General features: G+C 40.2%; 1 protein-coding gene across 1 annotated transcript in view; it reads right to left on the minus strand.

Annotated features, from left to right (window-relative positions):
- LOC309573942 (cytosolic phospholipase A2 epsilon-like) overlaps window positions 1-18,891 on the minus strand; it is a gene marked incomplete at both ends in the record, with an annotated part of 34,213 nt that extends 15,322 nt beyond the window's left edge. The window contains 4 exons of the mRNA XM_082283209.1: window positions 620-751; window positions 4,032-4,168; window positions 17,002-17,074; window positions 18,865-18,891. Coding sequence (XP_082139335.1) covers window positions 620-751; window positions 4,032-4,168; window positions 17,002-17,074; window positions 18,865-18,891 — 369 coding nt within the window. The remainder of the gene's footprint in view (window positions 1-619; window positions 752-4,031; window positions 4,169-17,001; window positions 17,075-18,864) is intronic.
- Window positions 18,892-20,076: the final 1,185 nt, after the last annotated feature.

Raw genomic sequence — 20,076 nt, forward strand, 5'->3', positions numbered from 1 at the left:
CCACATACACCCTATAAGAAAAGCCAGTGAAATAGCAAATCTATAGAAGTATCTAAATTGAATACCCACATCCCACATTGAAGTCATCATGTATGTGTTCAGGCACACTGAGATAATGAAACAGTTTGAGCAACTGGCTATCAACTGGTTTTAGCACCTCAGTATGGATCTTTGGGTTTATTTTCAGGTATGTTCAAAAGAATTGCAGGACAAGGAATCAGTGAATACAGTAACATCTGTGCTAGAGTATGCCCAAACTCATAAGTGCTTGTGCCAGAAAAGGAAATTCTAACAGAGAAACTTTGTGCAATGGTGACCAAGTTTTGTATTTCCAACAAAACCTATTTGAGCAACAGAGTCAAGAAAGAGGGGAAAAAGGCAACTCTGGTGTCAGAAAAAAACACCTGTTAAGAAGTTTGATGAGCTAGCAAAATCCTTCAGGATCATGTCCTTGTCTACTTTGCTGATTAAGGTTTGGAAAGTTCTTTGCAGGGTATATGAAGTGCATACCAAGAGGAAACAAGCTCTCCTACCTACAATTGCTTTAAAAGAACTTATTTAGGAGGTAATACCAAAAAACGTATTTTCTTCCTGTGGCCAAGGCAGTTTTATCACTCACCTTTGGATTTAGCTGAAATGTCAAGTGAACAGTTTCTCCAAGCTGGATTTTAGCAATATCAAGGAGAACAGTGAAGAGGAGCTCATCTTTAGTGACTGCATTTTCATCATAGACTTTCATCTCAAGAATATTCTGTGAACAGAGGTACAGAATGAAGATCGTATTTTGAGACCTTACAGAGGCACGAGATGATGTACTCAGCATGTCAAGGAAAACAGAGAAAGGATGGGGAGAAGTGAGAGAACATGTGCAACTTTGCATCCATGCAGAGAGGAAGAAAGGTATTCTGAACCTAACACAGAGTTGGGTTTGTTGCTGAATGGTCCTGCAAAATAATTTAAATGAACAAAGCTAGTAGAATCACTGAATATTGAAAAACATGTTTGGCCTCTAATTTGGTTTGAGGTCACCAGTTTTCCTTGAATTATAGGAAACCTTCTAGTGGTCAGGACTTTGTTGCTGTTGGTAGAATAAGAAATCGTTGGATATTAGCAGCAATTAAAATACATTAGGATGCACTATATAATTACTTCATGGTTGCATAATTTTATCCTGTTAATTATTAAACAGATCACATGCAGATCATTACCATGGAATCTACAGAAAGGGATATGCTTTTGTTATATTGCACAAATCCCACTAAATAAATCTCCTCTTCTCTCTCCTCTGTCATGTGTCTGTTTGGATGGACAGGAGAGGGTAACAACCTCTCCTGTGCCTGATTGGTAGCTGGACACGGGCTGGCTCAGAGATGCCTCCCAGAATGCTGAGCAAGTGAACTTTAACTGCTGTTTTCTTAGTGGGGCAATAATTCAGGCCTCTCTCAATGTATTCAGCAGCTCATTTTCATGTAAATTACAGGGAGCGCTTATCTCAGATTCTTACTTACGCATCAGATTTAACTGGAACTTGCTAAGAGGCTTGATGTTTATTAAAGACACACAGTTAGGCTCATGGTCTCCACACAAACACACGGATAAAACAGAGTGAGTGCATGAACTTTGCTGTCTTAGTGTCATAGGTTAGCAAACCGAACCCGCGACACTTAGAAGTTCATAATGTGTCTCAGAAAGGTCCATACCTAAATGTGATGAGTTATTGACTAGACAAATACACTGAAAGGAAGACACTCTAGATGGCAAATGACCTTGAGTTTGCAATTTACTGTCCGAAGACAGAAATGCTGCTGATCTATAAGGCCACCTATGTAAATGCACTGCTCTGTGGTCAGCCCTGTCCGTGACACTTGCTAATAGAAACATATTGTCAAGAGGCAGAGACAAACAGCCACAGCAACTTGGTTTACAGGCTAGCCATAAATAGCTTGTACAGGATTATGGACGGTGATGGAGGTGATATGCTTAAAAGCAATGGTCTGCAGTTAGTAGAAGGCAGGCTTGCACTGAAGAGCAGATCAGTTTACCTTGCTGTGATACTGCAAGAGAATGTCCTTATCTGGCTAAAATGACTGACTTATTTTCTGAGTGACCAACTGATTCGAAGTCCCAGTTACTCCCAGCCAGCCAGGAGAGGTATGTACAGGGTGCTGGCTGGCCAAGGGAGATCTCTGGCTGTGCCACTGGGATGCTGTGTGGGAAGCAGCCAGGGGTGTCTGGGCAGTTCACGGTATCTATCTCTCCTGACAGAGGATATGAGAGCAGCATCACTGGGAGCCAGGTAAGGAGCAGAGCCAGCCCTTGGCAGGGCTGTGTGCCACCAGCTCTGGGAAGGGTCACCCTCCTGCAGCTGTGGGAGTTGTGCCCACAATGCAAGCCTGGGAAGCTCTTTCTAGCCAACTGTGTGTGAGACATTCATCAAAACAAATGCCTGTCAGTAAACACTGTTTTTCCTGGTGAGAACCAGCACAAACATGCCCAAACTGGTCTTTTCTTCCCCAATGGGAGTGTATGATGTGGTTTTACTGAGCTCTGGCTACCAGGATTTGGGAAGATGAATACCTCAACAAAACACAAGACAGGAAAGGAGAAAATAACCAGACCAGCAGACTCTGGTTCTGCTCAGAGGCTAATGAGCAGAGGAATTGCAGTGTGTACAGAGAAACCTGCGAGAGCCTTAACTTAACTGCTGAGCTTTAGTTGTCCCAGATCCCCAGGATACATTTTTGCAGCCCACACTCAAGCCACAGCCACCACCACCATGCTGCTGTTGCCACACACTGAAAATTACTGCAGCTAATGCCACATGTCTTGTCTCCTGCTGCAAATTTACTGAAAGTAAGCATAAGGTCTTCCCAAACACTACTCCCTGAAGGACTAGTTCAAGCAGCTTCTGCGGCCAAGATATTTTTTTAGCTGTTCTATGTGGTATTGCAGTTTTTAAAATCCTTTCAGGAGGAGCAGGTGCTCTTGTGCAACAGTTGCAGATCAGTGAGTGTTTGTTCCCATGCTGAGATGTTTGTCCCTTGCCTTTCACCTCTCTGATAAACCTTTAGGGCTTCATGAAATTGCGCCTCACTGTCATTTTGAAAGAAGTCGGAATTCTTTTAGGTTTGCAGGGAAAGCACTGGCTGTAGGCCACAGATGGGCAGACATGTAAAAGCTGAAAGCTATACCAAGCAAGGCCAGTACCACCTAACAGTGGAAGAAAGCCTGAGAACACCATGGGAAACTTCTGCAGTCAAAGGCAAGAGGGATTGTTCGCTGGAGACCCTGTGGTATTGCAGCACATTGAGCTACTCTGAATGCTCTTTTGGGGGAATTTATCAATGCTTGAGAGAGCCAGGGGACTGGCCTACTGATTTGTCACTTGAGAGAGTCCTGATCTGGCACCAGCACTAGGAAATGAATGGTGCAAGCTGTAAAGCAGAGACTGATTGCCCCTGGTGTGAAGTAAGCTTGGTTCACTTGGCCTACCAGTTATCTTTGTAGACTCCTAAACCCTGATGTTGATGCTGTCTTTTGGAGGGAGAAGATAATGGGACTTGCAAATCTTCTTAAACTTTAACATTTATCATCATGATAAAAGTTCATCAAGTTCTCTTTTCAAACTTCAACTGTTGCTTTGTGACTTTTTTGTATTTCTGGTCATTATAAAGGAATAGTAAAAGAGTAAAGCCCTGTGATGCTTTCACTACCTAGCTCATACGTATATTTACACTATTCAATTTACCCTGAAATTTTCACATTTTTTCTTGAAAAGCAGTGATGAAAAAAGGAAAAGAAAAGAAGAAAAAGCAAAAAGCAATAGAACACTATATGAATAGTTATGAAATATCTTGGTTATTTTTTACGTATCAGAAAATTAAATTTAATTTTGCTGCTACATTCTACTCCAAATCCCTTAAACCATATCCCTGTAGTCCTTCACATATATTTATTTCTATTTACCCTAAATATTGATCACACAATGACGTCTCTGCCCAAAAGAAAAACAAGCACACTCTGCATCTTACCTTTACTTGGCTCTGGATCCTGAAGCAAAATGTTTCATTCCACACTGGATCTTTGCAGTTCTTAATGGTTTTGGTCCGGACAGTCTCCGGGGAAGCAGTGGGCAAGGACAGGCTTACATAGCAATCAGTTTGGCTAACTGTATTTAAAAAGATGTGTTGTAAGTAACAAATTACTACAAGTATCTTAAAGCATAGCCTTATAGCACTGAATATATACAGGACATTGCAAAAAGGAGGTGTTGTTTCTATAACTTTTCTGACAGCTCATTATTCAATACCATTCACTGCTATTTGTTACCTCCTGCAGGTGGGATCTCGGGTCATTAATGGAGATTCAAACAACTGGTAAGAAAAGAGTACACAGAACTAGTTTTACTTAACAAACCTGTTAGTGGTATGTCCCCTGTTGGTTGCAAATCAAGAGATTTCTGTGACAGAGAAGAAAAATGCCTACACATTTTAAGAGAACCTTTTCCAAGGGTAAAACACTTACTTTGAGCACTTACACAAGAGGCTGACTTTGTTCTTTGCTTTTGAGAGGGGAACAGAAGAGTTCAAAAGGGTATGGGTACAGAGGATCTTCCCCATCTGGTCTGCTGCCCCCACAGGTCTGTAATCCAGTCCATGTAACGAGCTGACTGTCTCACCCAACATATGATCACATCCCTTTACCATGAAAAACAATATGCAAAAATAGGGGTGCACTTTTATCTTACTGTGATTTAAATTCTGACCCCTGAAAGAAAATTCTAATTTCTGATAAAGGTGGTAATGTAACAGAAGGTCACACAGTTAGCTGTAAGTATGGCATTAAATCTTAATACACAGCAGTTACTTTGGGTTTGCTCTGTCTCCCAGAAACCACACCCACACCTGGCTTGGTGGGCACAGCTATCACAGAATCATAGAATGGCCTGGGTTGGAAGGGATCTTAAAGTCCACTTAGTTCCAACCCCCCTGCTGTGGGCAGGGGCACCTCCCACTAGACCAGGTTGCTCTGTGTGCTGGGCACTGCCACAGGGTGTTGATGAATTGTCTCTTGTGGGTTGCCAGAGTTTTCAGGTGAGAGGCAGGTTGGGTACTTGTATACCTGCGCAACTAACTTTCCTTCTGTGTGTCAGTCTGATGTATGTAGAGTATTTGGTGGTGGTTAGGAATCTCTCTGATACTGCTAAGAAGATCATTGATTGTTAGCAGGAAGCAATGCAAGGCATTTGCTCCTTAGAGCATAAAAGAATTGATGCCTTGTGAACCTGTGGTAACAGAGACCCTGATAATATAGTGAAGAATGGTGGGACTGTCTCTGTACATTGTCATCCACGCTTTCCAGCCCTCCCATGCTGGGCAAATCTGCTGTCCTTTCTAGGGAATGGACATTTCTTCTGTCTGCTGGACAACTAGAGCTGTCTTCAGTGTTTCCAGCTTCAAGAACTTGTTGTGTATTCATAGTATAGCTCAGACTTGGGTATAATAATAGGCAGTTTGGCACTGTGGGATAAATGCTGAGAAGCAGTATGACCAATCAGGTAACATACTGGAAAAGGTCTCATGACATGTTGGCTCCAGTCCCACCTCTGCTCCAGACTGCTAAGTCACTCTGGGCAATTGGTTTAATTTAAATTTATCTTGCTTCTCCATCTGCATTTCCCCATGCATAAAACAGTGATAACTATCCTTTCCTCTTTTGTAATCTGCTGGGATGTGACCCAGGAAGAGAGTGTCTGATCAGTAACTATATTATTCTTTCTATACCAGTCTCTTGGTTCTCATTCCACATTTTCTCTAAACTTGTGGGGTAAACCATGTTGCAATAAATAGGTGTTGCTTAAAGCAATTTGTGCAATCAGGGTATGTATGATTTATCTTTCAAGTCTTCTGATACTGTCTGAACATGAAACATCTTCCATTTTTTCAGCATACACTTGATAGTTTCCCCCTTACTGCCCAAAGTAGGTAAGAAATTACTTCAACATTGCAATAAGTTTAAAAATATCCTAATATTACATACAAGAATTAGAGACATCTGCATTTGCTATTTTAAAATGCAGAATATATGCAATATATCTATTGATAACAATTTACTGGTAACAAAACATTTTGTTTATCTGTCTCCCACACACTGTTTTTGAAAAATTCTTTCATTGATTTTTAACATTTGAAAAAGGTAATACTAACTTTGCATAGGTATCTCCTCAGATGGTGCCAGAGAAGCAGGCTGTTTCTTCAGCAACTGTATCTGCAGTTATTCACTAATGATGTATGTGTGTTTTAGAGAATTTGTTCATTTATGGTCTGGGATATCTCTTTCTTACACATACAAGCTATGACTCCTGATTTAGAAGAAAGGCATTCATTATTTTCAGAGTATCAAAGAAGTGCTAAACTTGTGACTTAGAGTTGTGGTAGGTTCAGTTCTTCATCCTCCCCGAACACAATTTACACCCAGCCTGAGAGGCTAATCTAGTCTTTAGCAAGGCTGATCACCCTTAATAAGAGCAAAAACAGAGTCCCACAATCTGATGATCCACATTTAACACCAACTAGGTTAGCAACCAGTGAGGTCTCAGTCTCAACATAGCCTAAGACAACAATGGAGATAGAGACAAAAATATCCAACTCTGAAAACAAACAATTAAAGGCAGGACACTGCACAAAGAATAAAAAATTATACCCCAGAACTATAATATTGCAGGATGCATCTGACAACTTACCTATACAATTCAAATTTAATTACGTTTTGGACCAGATCCCAAATACACAATGTTAAACATAAGTGCAGGTGGTGAGATTTAGCACTGACACCCTTTTGCATACACTTTTAGCCCTGGAGAGGAACAGACGGATGCTCACTCAGTGTCTCCCATGTTGCATTCTCTTCCACTCTTTTCCTGCCTCCATCATAAAATGCTTCAACTGTTACCAGCTATGAAACATACCCAAACTGAAGAGGATTGACTTAGGCAGCCTGGCATACGAAAAAGAGCTGAAAGACCTGAGTTTGCTAATTAAACAACACCAAAAAACATTGTCAAATAGTCAATTCTGTAATGTCCGAATGATTGATACAAAGAGGATAATGATCTGTGGTTCTGTGTGGCCAGAGGGAAAAATCAGAAGACTGCTCCAGCTCTTAGAGGATTTCCTCTAACTAAAGAGATTTTATACATTTTCTAGGCAACTAGAAAAGGTAAATTTTATAGGTAACTCATTTCGGACTGTATTAGTAGCCAGACATGCATGAAACAGTGACAGACAAGCTAAACTTCATCCTGCTTCAGGAGATGAGGACCAGCCCAGGTGAACCCACAAGGCTGTCATATGGAATTGCTGCCGTGTTTATGCTGCAAGGCAGAAAACAGGATAATCATGTCACATCAATTATAGTGCATGGAAAACAACTAAGCCATTTCCCTGCCAGGGTTGAGTCTCAGGGAAAGAAGTGATAGGATATACTTATATGGTACACTAGGCCAAGAGATCAATTACCAGATAGCTGGGTGCTGTCTCCAAAACAGCTCCAAACTTCCTTCTTTGACACATATGAAATAAAACTGGAAGTTCCTTGGAAGAGTTGCCACCTTTTCATTCCAAACAGATATAGTGTCTGAGGAACAAGGCCTAAATCCATACGATACAATCATCAAAATGGAACAACACAAAAAGCAACACAATGTAATGCAGAGAATCCCATGCACAGCTGAACTACAAATCATGCATTTCCATAGGCATACTCTTTTTAGACTTTTTTAAAGCCTTACCACTATTTCACTGTTCCCACCCTCAGATAATCAGCCCATAGGACCCAAAAAGTTGTATATTTTTGGAAAAGAGGTATTATCAAACAGTCAGATTTTCTTTGTTCCACCTTAGACCATCTAGGGGTCATATGTGGTGCAATCTCAGCTCTATCACTAGGTAAGATTTTTAAGAAGGTTCTTCCATTTCCTGTTAAAAATAAACTAGCCAAAATCTAAGTCTTGGTCAGACATCAACACTGTTGATGCAGACACAGAGGGTAGTTACAGCATCTAAAGAAACCATTATCAAAAGAAAACAGAGTAGAAACAGACTTGGAAACAGGCTGCAAGCAGTACACACAAATGCCTTGGATTTCAAAGAAAACAGGGATACTAACAAAATCAATACCAGAAAGAGCTGAACCACCAAATCAACACTCACAAATTTTCTTTTTTTCAGAAACTGTTCACAAGAATGTTGTTCACCAGTAAGGGAATAGAAACAAAACTGGTTTTTGGTGTAGCTAAAAGCTTTTTTTCCTTAAGTATCATTATTTTGACTCAGAAATGCCTCTGACATGCTTAATAAAAACAGGCACTTATGGTACTTTTACTGTCTTCCAGGGTTTTTCTGAAAAACATCATGGGAGATGTAATCTTATGCAGGAACTGACACTAAGCTGCAGCACTGACAGTGCACTGCAGAAGGAATTCTGATTTGAACTTATCTATTGAGACTCAGTTTTGAAACAAAAACTTTGCTACTGAATGAATAACCTTTATTGCAGGGACATTTCTTCTAGATATTTTTTCTTTCAAGTAAAATTTGGTGCTGAATAGAAGTTACCAAAAAGCTGTAGCTCAATATAATGGTGAGGACAAGGTTGGCTGACTAGCACGAGGTATTCTCCTTTCGCTGTGTTTGATCTCTCTGAGAACCAGAAAATATTTACAAATATGATGAGGGAGGTTTAAAATATCCCAAAATCTCATTTACAGGAAGAAGCTAGCTTTGATGGTCTGTAGGAGCTTACTGTGCACATAAATAAAAATAGATACTTTGAGATGGTCTTTTTTTCTATGGTGAAGATGGAGGAGCTATGCCTAGGGAAACAGCATGAAAATAATAAGGCACATGATTATAACTAAGTAACAAAAATAGGATGCAATATGCCACCTCATTTCTCTCAGGATGGTTTGCAGTAATAAATATGAAGGTAAAGACACTTATGCTGATAGATTAGTTTGGTGAGAAAAATGCCATAACAGACTGAAACAACTCACAGGAAGCAGGAGTGTTTACACCACCATGTAAATAGGTCCTTGTGTGCCTGAGAATTCTGCCTAGAGTCCGTAAATGTCAGTCACCATTTTGTGAATTAAATTTTGGACCTACCGGGCATAACACAGGGCAGAAAATTAAAATTTGGTTATTTTGGTTTACTTGATAAGAAAATAATCCATTCAGCCTGGATTAAAAGCTTCCATTGCAGCAGTGGGTCATCCTGACATAAATGCTATGATTTAGTTGCAATTGTCAATGTGCTCTTTGCTTTTGACAGCCAAGTCTCCACATTTTACACATCTTTTCTACGAAGATGTCACCATCAGTTTCTTTCACATCAAAGTAAGCCACAGAAAAACACACAGCCTCCGAACTGTTGTTTTGTTATTTGGTTGGTTTTTGTTTAATCACAACTAATCCTATTTTTACAGTGAAATTAAATGATCTTATATTCTGGCTGGAGTCCTTCAGGGCTCACAACTAGTCTAGAAGCCTACAGTCTACAGTGAGTAAGAATGAATGAAAGCATTAAGAATAGATATATTTGAGTAACAAGAAACATTCATACCTCGACTTCTTTTGTCTAATTTTCATTCTTGAACTGAAAGGGAACTCCTAAAAAAACATAGTCAAGATTGGTCCTGAACAAGTAAGAAAAGATGAACGCCTTTTTCAGGAAGATATTCAGAAATATGGTCAATTTATTAGCAGAATATGATGCAAACAAAAGCACCAAAACTTTTGAGTGAACCTTACTTTCAACCTTCACTGGCTACTACTGCAGCACTACTTTATTGTCTCCTGCTGAGAGTACAGTCAGAGAAAGTGCCCAAGAGAGGAGCCACAGTCCCATGTGGACACTCTCCTGTATCTTCTCAGCACTGCAAGCTATCACAGCCATGCCAAATGTAGCCTCTCTACTTTGCATTGACTTCCCACATAATAGCAAATCCCATCTGGGTTCTTGGTCCTTATCTACAACATAATCAGTGTCCTTGGTTTACAAAAAAGGTTGCCCAAAGCTCCAGAGACCATCACTGATAAAGGTCCTCAAGCTCTGAGAACCTTGCCTGTGGGCAAGGCTTTCCCTGGCACTACTCCAGTCTTCAAAACCTCCACAGTGACCAAAGTATACAGAAGGCCATATTGCATTGTGCTTTTATCATACCAATCACCTCAGCAGCATTCGTCTACATCCATTGGTAAGGATGCTAAGAGAGACAGATACATAAAGTAAAACAGGTTTCTGCTCAGAGGGCAGAGAGAGAATGAATCACTAGTGACAGAGATCAGTCACACTGCATAATGCATAACTGGATGAAAAGCAGATACTGCTGTTTTGATGAAACCAGAACAACCAGGACAGGCATTGAGGTGTGTAAGAAAATCTATTGGAATTCAATGTATCTAAAGGTATTTAAATGTATTTTTCACAATAAAATACCAATCATGAGAAATTATCACCCCCTGTCCTGATTCCAGCCAGAACAGGGTTAATTTTTGCAGTAGCCAAGAGCAGCATGGTCAGGACCCAGAGGTTATTGCTGGGAGAGGGGCAAAGGGAGTCTCTTTATTAATATTATTGCTCTTACTGCTCCCTTTCTTATCTCTCTGCTGTTTCCAGTAAATTGTTCTTATCTCAACCCGTAATCTTTACCTTTTGTGCCTTCAATTCTCCTCTCCAGCCTGCCCAGGGGAGAAGCAAGTTGTTGGGAGAGTATTAGTGGGAGCATTAAATTGGGAAGTACCATTCCTAAACCATCAGACAAATACCTCAAAAAATCCTGAAGCAATTCCCGTAATGAGTAAACTTTTGTTACCAATCTTCATGTTATTTATGAATTCTTTGAATGTCCAAATGGCAACTAATAGTACTGTCAACACAGATCTATTGATATTTAATTTGTGGTTCAGGTTTACTGTCCAGCAAAGTATACTTCTGTCTTAAACTCAACACAAAATTGTGCAACAGTAAGCAGGATATAGAGTAAAATATGGTCCTTATCAAGAAGGATAAAATATTCCAATGTACAACAACTTTAAAGAAGATGTGGCAGAGTATAAGCATGGGAAAAGGCAATGCTCAGCTCACTTGTTTAAATGGTGAGAAGTCATTATACAGTTCAGCCCAAGGAAATGTGCAAACATAGAAATCCTATTCAGGAATCAAAGAACATGCTTCTTCATAAGTATCTGTTTTCTGAGTCCAAACTAGAAAGGTATTTCCTGAGCAGAGTCTGCCACTGCCTTTTAACTCTGCAAGCCAAATGGCAAAGGAGGAATGAAGGATCTTGAATCACCACGTGGATCTGTGTCCTCTCAAAGCACCATGTGGTTCTACATTGCTGGCATCACCACCTACTCATTTCAGCCTCTCTTCTCCACCCAAGCTTTTCCCTTGTTCATTTCCATTGCCTCCACCCTTTTCAAACCTGTTTTAAAACAGGTTTTGACATTTTAAAATATTATAAATATTTTGAAAGCTGTTTCAACCACTTGTTAACTAGAAGCCCCCACTAAATAAGAGGATAATGAAGTCTACTAGGAACACGTAGCACCATCACAGCAGTCTTTAAGTTCATACCTGTTCAATGAAGGACAAGAGCTGCAATGCCACCTGCACTGGTACGGTATTAGAGCACAGTAGCTGCTCTCACCTTTGCTTTTGAGGCAGAGATGAGCCTACCATTTACCTACAGTTCTTTACTTTCACCAGTATCTCAGTCAGCAACCAGTTCAACCTCCTAATGCCTATGTGAGGCTCCTAGTGTCCTTGCTGAAGCCCTGGCTTTGGAAATGAGGAGCTATGGTTTTGAGAAACTCTTCTTCTTTAAGATTACAGCAAGAATCTAAAGGAAGCCAGGGAGGAGCATCACACACAATACCTTTGACCACCAGAACAACTTTCAGTTCTTGCACACAGAAGCACGCAGAAGCCAGCATGGCTGCAAGATGATGCATGTACACCTACATACAACCCACTGATATCTAGCAGAAGAGATGCAATTATTTCCACAGCTGTAAGGGAATGTGCAGAGCAAGTAAGGATCTCCTTGATTATAAACAGCATTGTCCTTTTTAGTGGCAGCTTATGCTGCTATCAAGGCACAGAGGAAGTTTTTGTCTCCACACTATTTACCATGAATACAACACAGTAAAATTGTATACAATACAATATACACTGCACTCCATCATGGCTATCAAAGACTTGAGAAAGGGGAAAAAAAATGTAATTAATCTTGTAGACTAGAGAATACAAAACAGGTAACCTGAGGGAAACTAGGTTTATGTATGTGTTTGGTCACAATAAACTGAGGAAGAGCATGAGCGGACTTCGTTAGCATGAGTGGATGAAACCAAAAAGAAGATTAAATAGAAAGAAATAGAGGTTGTTAAGAAATACAGCTATGAAACTGATTCACGTAATATTCACTGAGATTATCCATTCATTTGTTACTCCTATTATTAACTGTGGTTATGACTTTATTATAAACATCAGTCAAGACCAGGTCTCCATTTCAACAGGTACCTCAGTAGTTATGCAATTACTTCTTGAAACTGATCTAATCTGCTTACAATTACAGTAAGAAAAGCCCCACTCCGGGATATGACATCACAGGGAGGATCTTCTTGTGATTACTGGCTGCTTTTATACCTGTTTCAGTTTCTTAACCAGTTAGGAAATCCCTGTTTACAGGATTGTTGCACCTTGGCATTTATCCACGTAATGACTTCTCAGTCCTTGTGCAGGCATTTATCCACATAATGACTTCTTCATCCTTGTGCAGATTCTTCTTGCCAAGCATTTGTCTTGGTCTCTTTTAGGATTTCTCTCCATTAATGCAGAAGCAGCCTGTCTGAGCAGGTAGTGACATCAGGAACCTAAATGACGTGCCCTGAAAAGACACCAGTGCTTTTTTTGAAAGGACCACGTCCCAAGATTACTCTTAACCATTGGAAACATCAATGACCGTAGGAAACAATTTCACCCCAAAGAGAATGTTCCATTAGCACTGGCCAGCCCAGGCAGCTGCCTGTTGGCACTGCCCATGGTGCCTGACTGCCCTCTTTGGACAAAGACTGTTGCTACCCCCTCACACCAGTGCTACAGTCAGAGGTAAAGTAAAAGGAAGTATACACAGCATGCTGCGATCAAGTCTTCAATCAGTACTTTCCACACACAACAGTTTCCTTTGGAGAACATGGCATTGAAAGGGGTTTTGTTATTTTGATGGTGCTACACAGGATTTAGGTGCTATAAGGAAAAACATTGGTACTACTGCCTTCCAACTTTTAAAATCAATAGGCAGTGTAGCATTGCGAGCTTGCTATGAAATTACATAGCAACATGCTCAGATTTAACCAGGCTCAGATTTAGTACTATAGCTAAAGAGAAACCTAAAGCTTTATCTGATGAGAATGCTAATTGAGATTAGTTTTCAATACTAAAGAAAAGAAACAAAAAAACTTTTTGTAGCCTTGGACTTTTCTAAATACCACGTAGGACAAGTCACTAATTTTAAAGACATTTTTTGTTTCCTGAATGGAGTATTTGTGTTAAATACACATGTGTACAAAAGTTTATATTTTAATTGCAGCCCATGAAGCAAACAGGTTTCTCTTCCATAGATGTCAATTTGCAGTGTAGAAGATATTTTATCTCCTGGAAGATCAGTGAATCCAGCCACTGGGAAAAGCGGCATGTAAAACCAGATTTGCCAGCTGTGCCAGCCCATGGCCTGCTGTGACTGCAGTGGCAGCCTCCGGGATCAGTGAGTGCCAGGTGTGCTCCAGTGGGACTGGGCACAACAAAGCAGGTCTGGGCAGCCACGCTGTAAACAAGATCTGCTCTAGGGAATCTACACAACACCCATCTAGCTCTTGTTATAAACAGCACATGGGGTGAAATGCAGTGGTACTTCGGCAGCAGAGAAGTCTCTCCAGAAAGTAACTGTGCCATGGTTAAATGGTGGAAATGCAGAGCCCTGCATAAAGTTGGCTTCTATGAAATAATTGTGTGACATGAAGATAAAAACTATGCCCTCTTCCAGTGATCTTCTCTGGTGGAAAAGCCTTTGGAAAACAAAAACATGGAGAGCCCAGGCACCTCAGCTTGTGACTTTTGCTCGTGATGCTATCACTGTCTCCCCATTTTGCTGGTGCCCCAAGCAAACCCTGTTGGACAGTTGCAAAGAAATCGCATCCTCTAGGCAGATTTTGCAGAAATGCTGCATTTTTTAAGATTTGTGACAGCCACAAAGCTGTCACTCAGTTTTAAAGCCAGAGATAGAGGCAATCATATAATGATTAGCATTCTGCAATTCTTGAAATAAATACAAGGGGGAGGTTGTCTTGCTGTAAGAGCTGATATATATAATATGCAAAAAAGGCCTTTTCTTACCAGCCAGAAAAGGACCAAGTTTTCTCATGCAGGCTTTTCTGCTGCCCATGCAAGGCAAAGAGCAAAAAGAAATGCCCGTAACTATTTAGGTAGCAATATAATCACACAGACCTCCCCAAAGAATAACATCCTGAAACTCGGAATGGTGTTTCCTTGTGACACTGAAAAAGAGTATCTGGGTTCCTGTCCAGAGCAAAGTGAGATGACAAGTAACAAAATAAGATCCCCTAATGGCCTCCAGAAGCCAATAATTTGGGATATAACAATTATATGCAAACACTACTGTTGACTCAGAAGCCAGATCTCTAAGCTACAGACGTCAAGAACCACAGAGCTCTTGGGAGAATGGGGCAGGGAAATGCATGGTTCACTATTTGTTGTACCCCAAAATATTTATTATATGTCAGTTCTGGGGACATAGTCTCAATCCAAATGAGATTTTGATCTGGTCTGGTATCACTATTCTTTTAAATTTTCACAAGGAAAATTTAGCCAAACTCAAAGATGCCTAGAAATTGCAACAGCTATGTCTTCATGATATGTACTACTCAGATTATAGTTACCTGATAACCTACATAATGAATGAGCAATTCCTTCTGGTTCATGAGTAAGCCTTATTCCTAACAGACTTAAACATATATTAGTAGCCTAATTCTTGTTATTACACTTACACCATGTAGAGACACAACCTTTTGTCTGATACAAAGGGAAAGGTCAAGAGATGATTACAGGTGACTGCCACAGCTAACCTATAATAAAAAAATAAGTCCTATGTTATATGATGTGCAAGATGTCGGGAGACATGGACACTGCAGGTCATGGTCCCTCTGCACAAAGAGGGCCCATTATGTGTGCAATGCCACAGCTGAAGGAAAGCAAAGTGTACTCATGCTTGACAGGCAGTCTTCCAAAAATAGATTTGACTCCAACAGAGCACCAATTGCTCTTTACAGCTGGAATTATTTCTGTGCCAACTTTCAACTCTCTGTCCTCATCTCTGTCTCTCTTAACAACTTTAAATCATATGGAAATAGTAATCAAAACAAATAAATGTGAGCTACATAAAAACTGTACTACACTCTCACACTGTTTTTTTCATTCAATGTAATGCTTTTTAATACAGTCTCATTTCTTGTGCTGTGTATCACACCATGTGGCATGGCTCCACCAGCAAAATTATTTGCTCTGAGAGAGCGTATGGGTACAGAGGAGATAAAAACTCACTGACTCTCTGCTGTGACACTGGTAACTTGGTCCTGATTCTCAGAGGGAAAATAAAATGTGGTGCTCCGTACCACACAATAAAGAAAGGCAATCGGAATGGGGAATGGAAGAAGCAGCTCCTCTCACACCCTGTCACCTAGCACTGCTTCTTCTGGCTCTTGCTAGCAAAGACCTTCCTCCACATCTGGCATTGGAAGCAAATCTCATGTTACAGCTTCAAACCTGAAGTCAGGTAATCAATCATCTGCTCAAAATGAAGATACAGGATAAAGACTAATAAAAGATAAACAGCTAAGATAAGTAGCTATGGATTTCTGGAAGTTCTATTGTCCTTAAGAATGTAAAGAACATAATTTCCAACCATTATAAAATGCTGAGAAAGAGAGAAACATTTCTAATTTTAAGGCCAGAGGCACACATTTTGTTATCAGCTCTGTAAGTGGTTGTCTTGATGCTATTGCCTGTCAGGGCAACTTAGAAATTCCCTTGGGCTGGTAACATTTATGCCAGAAAACAGTTCAGCTGAGACAGAAATGACAGAGAGGGAATTGAAACATCCTTTCGCTTTTCTCTGAAGATTCGCTGTTTTCAAATAAAGGCAATATCCCATGCTTGACACAATGGCAGAAAAGCAAGAATTTAGTAGTAATCTCCATAGAGGCAAATATAATTCCTGTGTTCACTTGGTCTTATTTGATATACAGTTTCATATTCACTTCCTTTCCATTTTGTTCCTGACTTGTTCTTTCTTTCTGAGTCATATATTTGAGGTATTGAGCTTTCTTTCTCCTACCTGAGTAACTGCTGAGATTTTTTTCTCTTCATTTCCACTTTCACCCGTTCCACCAAGTCCTCAGAAACGTTTCAATGGTACTTGTTTATCCTGAAAAGTCTACTTTTAATACATTTCAGTGAAATGTAGTTGTGTTACAGAAAAAGAAGTTGTTTGACAATAAGATATATAATGCTCCTTCTGTCTTTTCTTTAAAGCAAAAAGAAATTCAGAAACAGAAACTGAGAATTAACACCTGAATTTGTTCATCAAAGCTGACTCTGAACCTTGTAAGCAGTTAAGGTACTTTACAGTACACCACAGTGGACCTTTGATGTTTCCACTAACAATAGGAACATGCTATAAACCAAAAGGTATTGTTTATGTTAAACTGTATTCTAAGCATAGTCCAAATTCAAATTTGCATCAATATTTGAAACCAAGGTGTCACTTCATACACAGATACCAGTTACAGTGCTGGTAGCAAGCACATGTTCTCTGCATTCAGAATTGAACTACTAGGGAGAGCAAAGAAAGATTGCAATACTCACACAGATCTGCCTTCCTCAGATTTTTCATTCTTATGATTTTCACAAAGAATGAACAGCAAGGGCATTCGTCACTCTGCAGAAAAATGACAAAGTTTATTACCTGCATTAATGTAAAATTGTTTATGCTTCATAAAACATACTTTATGTGCATGTTTTATGCTTTATAAAACATGCACAAATTCCTGTTGCAATTTTTAAAGCCGTGCAGCAAAATTGGAAGATGAACTGCTTGTACTGCTTTGGAAGTTAAAATCATGTCTACGTAGATTTAAAAAAATGAAAATAACTTGAGGGAATATTCTGCTGTGTATATATGTCATTGACAGAACAAATAATTTTTTTGTGGCACTGATTGGTGAGTGAGGCACCACCAGCACAATGCAGCAGAACATGAAAGAAAGCAGATGCAAGAAAACGGCTTTGGAAGAGATGTTAACAAAATTTCCTCACCCAAACCAGATGCTGGATATTTGCAAAAGGATCATTAGCTGAAATATCAAGTGCAGAAGGAAAGACAAATAACAGACCTTACTCAAAACTATTATTAATTCTTGCAGATTTTACTACCTAAAACTTTAGCTATTGCTTCACTGGAAGCATTACCTACTTCCTCTCCCATTCTCTGCTAGCAAAATGACTCCATCAAATTCCTTAAGGAAGTTACATCACTCCTTTTTCCAGTTAGGAATGTATTGAGGTGAGAAGTTACCAACTCTCCTATCACACTGGAATTATGATAAGCTGACCTTAGTCTGTTTTTTATGTCTAACTCCAAAAGAGAATGATGTGTTTTTATGTCTTCTGTCTGGGCTTAGGTTCTGGGTGGAAAAAGTCTCCTGTCCCTCCCTTCACCCCCCCAATCCCTAAGAAACCTCTGCTTTTACTCTTGATGCTGTTTCAGTGGTTAAGGGCAAAGGGAAGAGCAGACAGTCTCTTTCCTTGTTTTGTATGCATACTTTCCACACAAAAACCATTGCTAGGTTCTGTTCAGAAGCATGAACTTGTAGATCCTTAGTGTTTCTTTGACCAGATTGGTTAGACATTCCCGTGTGTTATTTCTTAAGCCATTGGGATGTCCCATTTGAGATCTGCAAGCATCGATGCGCATTTTTGTTAACACACATCCATGTTACGGAGAGAAGCTCTATAATCTCCATTTTATAACCAGGGAAGAAGGGCACAAAATAATCAAATAGCTCGCTCATAGCAAACTGTAGATTAATTTCAGAACTGAGAAGAAGACAGAGTATTTACATTCCCTGGAACCCAGGAGACAGTTTCAGGGCTTTCCCCTCCCACTTATGTTCCACAGAACAAAAAAACAACAAACAAACAAAAACACACATGAAAAAAGCCAACTTCCCAGACAGATTGATGCACAAAACAAATCTCAGTCATGCACAAATATAGAACTAGGACAATCACTGTTAATCACTGTTTTTAGGCAGTGACTTTCCTGTGTACATCACTAGCAGGTATCTGCTAGCACATCTACCTGGGCACCACATGTGTTTATAGTCATAGCTGGCATATGCTGCACTGTGTAAGAGCACAGCTTACCTAATGCTTGATTCAAACCACAGATTCAGCCCAAATTCACAGAAAGCTCCTGTTAGGCACTTCAGAATGTTTCCCAGCCTCTCTCTGAATCACCCCCTGTGGCTGCACTTCATTACCAAGAGTGCCTTCACTACCATTAGTGCCCCAAGGCAATTAATACCAGTAAAGTCATCCTTACATAAATAAGTAAATACATAAATGAAATCAGAAATAAAAGCTCACAAACCCTCTTCTCCCAACCAGAATCTCAGCCACAAATCCACCTCAAGCCATCTCTAGCTCCTTGAGCTTTCACACCCCTACCTGACCAGCACTCCAGTATGAGCCCATCCTTCTCCCAGCTGCATACAATTCAGAGATGAATTGTCACTTCACTGTTAGAGGCAACAGCTGTGATTCACAAACTACCTCTGCAAAATTTAAGGAGGCACCTGCTGAGGAGCAAGTGTTTGATCCCAGCCCCACCTTCCTCATTGCATGAAAGCGAAAGTATGAAGAGAGGAGGGGAGGGAGTTTGCAGAGTTGGTTTGATACCTAAATACCAGAGGTGTATGTTTGGGAAAGGCTGTACAAACCAAGGTGCCAAGAGTCATCAGCAATTCAAGATAAGGGAGTGATAACACATAGCACTTATGCATGGATATCTATGTTCTAGCAGCCTTAGCAAGGAACAAACCAGAGAAGATAATAGTAGCTACATGTAGGCACACAGCACTCCAATCAGAAAACAAAAGTATTGTGAATGAAATAACTTTAAAAGACCTTTTCTTAAACAAAATTTTATTTATTCTCCTTTTCTTGGAGACAGAGGGGGCTGGAGTTGGTTACTGACAGATGTTTCTAAAATTTAATTTGTGTATTTGTCAGAGGGATATACATTTTCCTGCTTTCAGAAGCCTTCCACAAAACTTCTAAGGAAACCAAGACAAAAAAACCCACAAGTTCTGCAAATTAAGGCACATATTGATTCATCTCTAAATGTTAACATCTTGATATTTTAAGCATAATGCAGTGCCATCCAATTATGATATAAAAATGACAGCAAAGTCTTCAAATTTCTGGCAGAAAATCATGCAGCAATAACCTTTCAGTTACAGCTAAATCTTCATCTTTTGAACAGTGAGATGGTGCTAACAACAGAAACTGCTGAGTTTAATACCACAACTCTGGATCAGATTAAGAAGGTTACTCAGAAAGTCCTCCATGAACTTCTCCAACCTGAGTCCTTCCTACAGGCTGCAGTTCTTCACAAACTGCTTCGGTGTGGGTCCTTTCCATTAGGGTGCAGTCCTTCAGAAACACACCCTTCCCACATGGGTCCCTGCCAGCAAACCTGCTCCGGTGTGGCCTCCTCTCTCCATAGGCCCTGCCAGGACCCGCTTCAACACAGGCTTCCCACAGCATCACAGCCTCCTTCAGGCATCCACTTGCTCCACATGGGGTTCTCCAGGGATTGCAGGTGAATATCTGCTCCACCATGGGCCAACATGGGCTGAGGGGGACAGCGTGCCTCAC

This window comes from Coloeus monedula (assembly GCF_965178545.1).
Source record: "Coloeus monedula genome assembly, chromosome: 6".
NCBI classification, from domain to species: domain Eukaryota; kingdom Metazoa; phylum Chordata; class Aves; order Passeriformes; family Corvidae; genus Coloeus; species Coloeus monedula.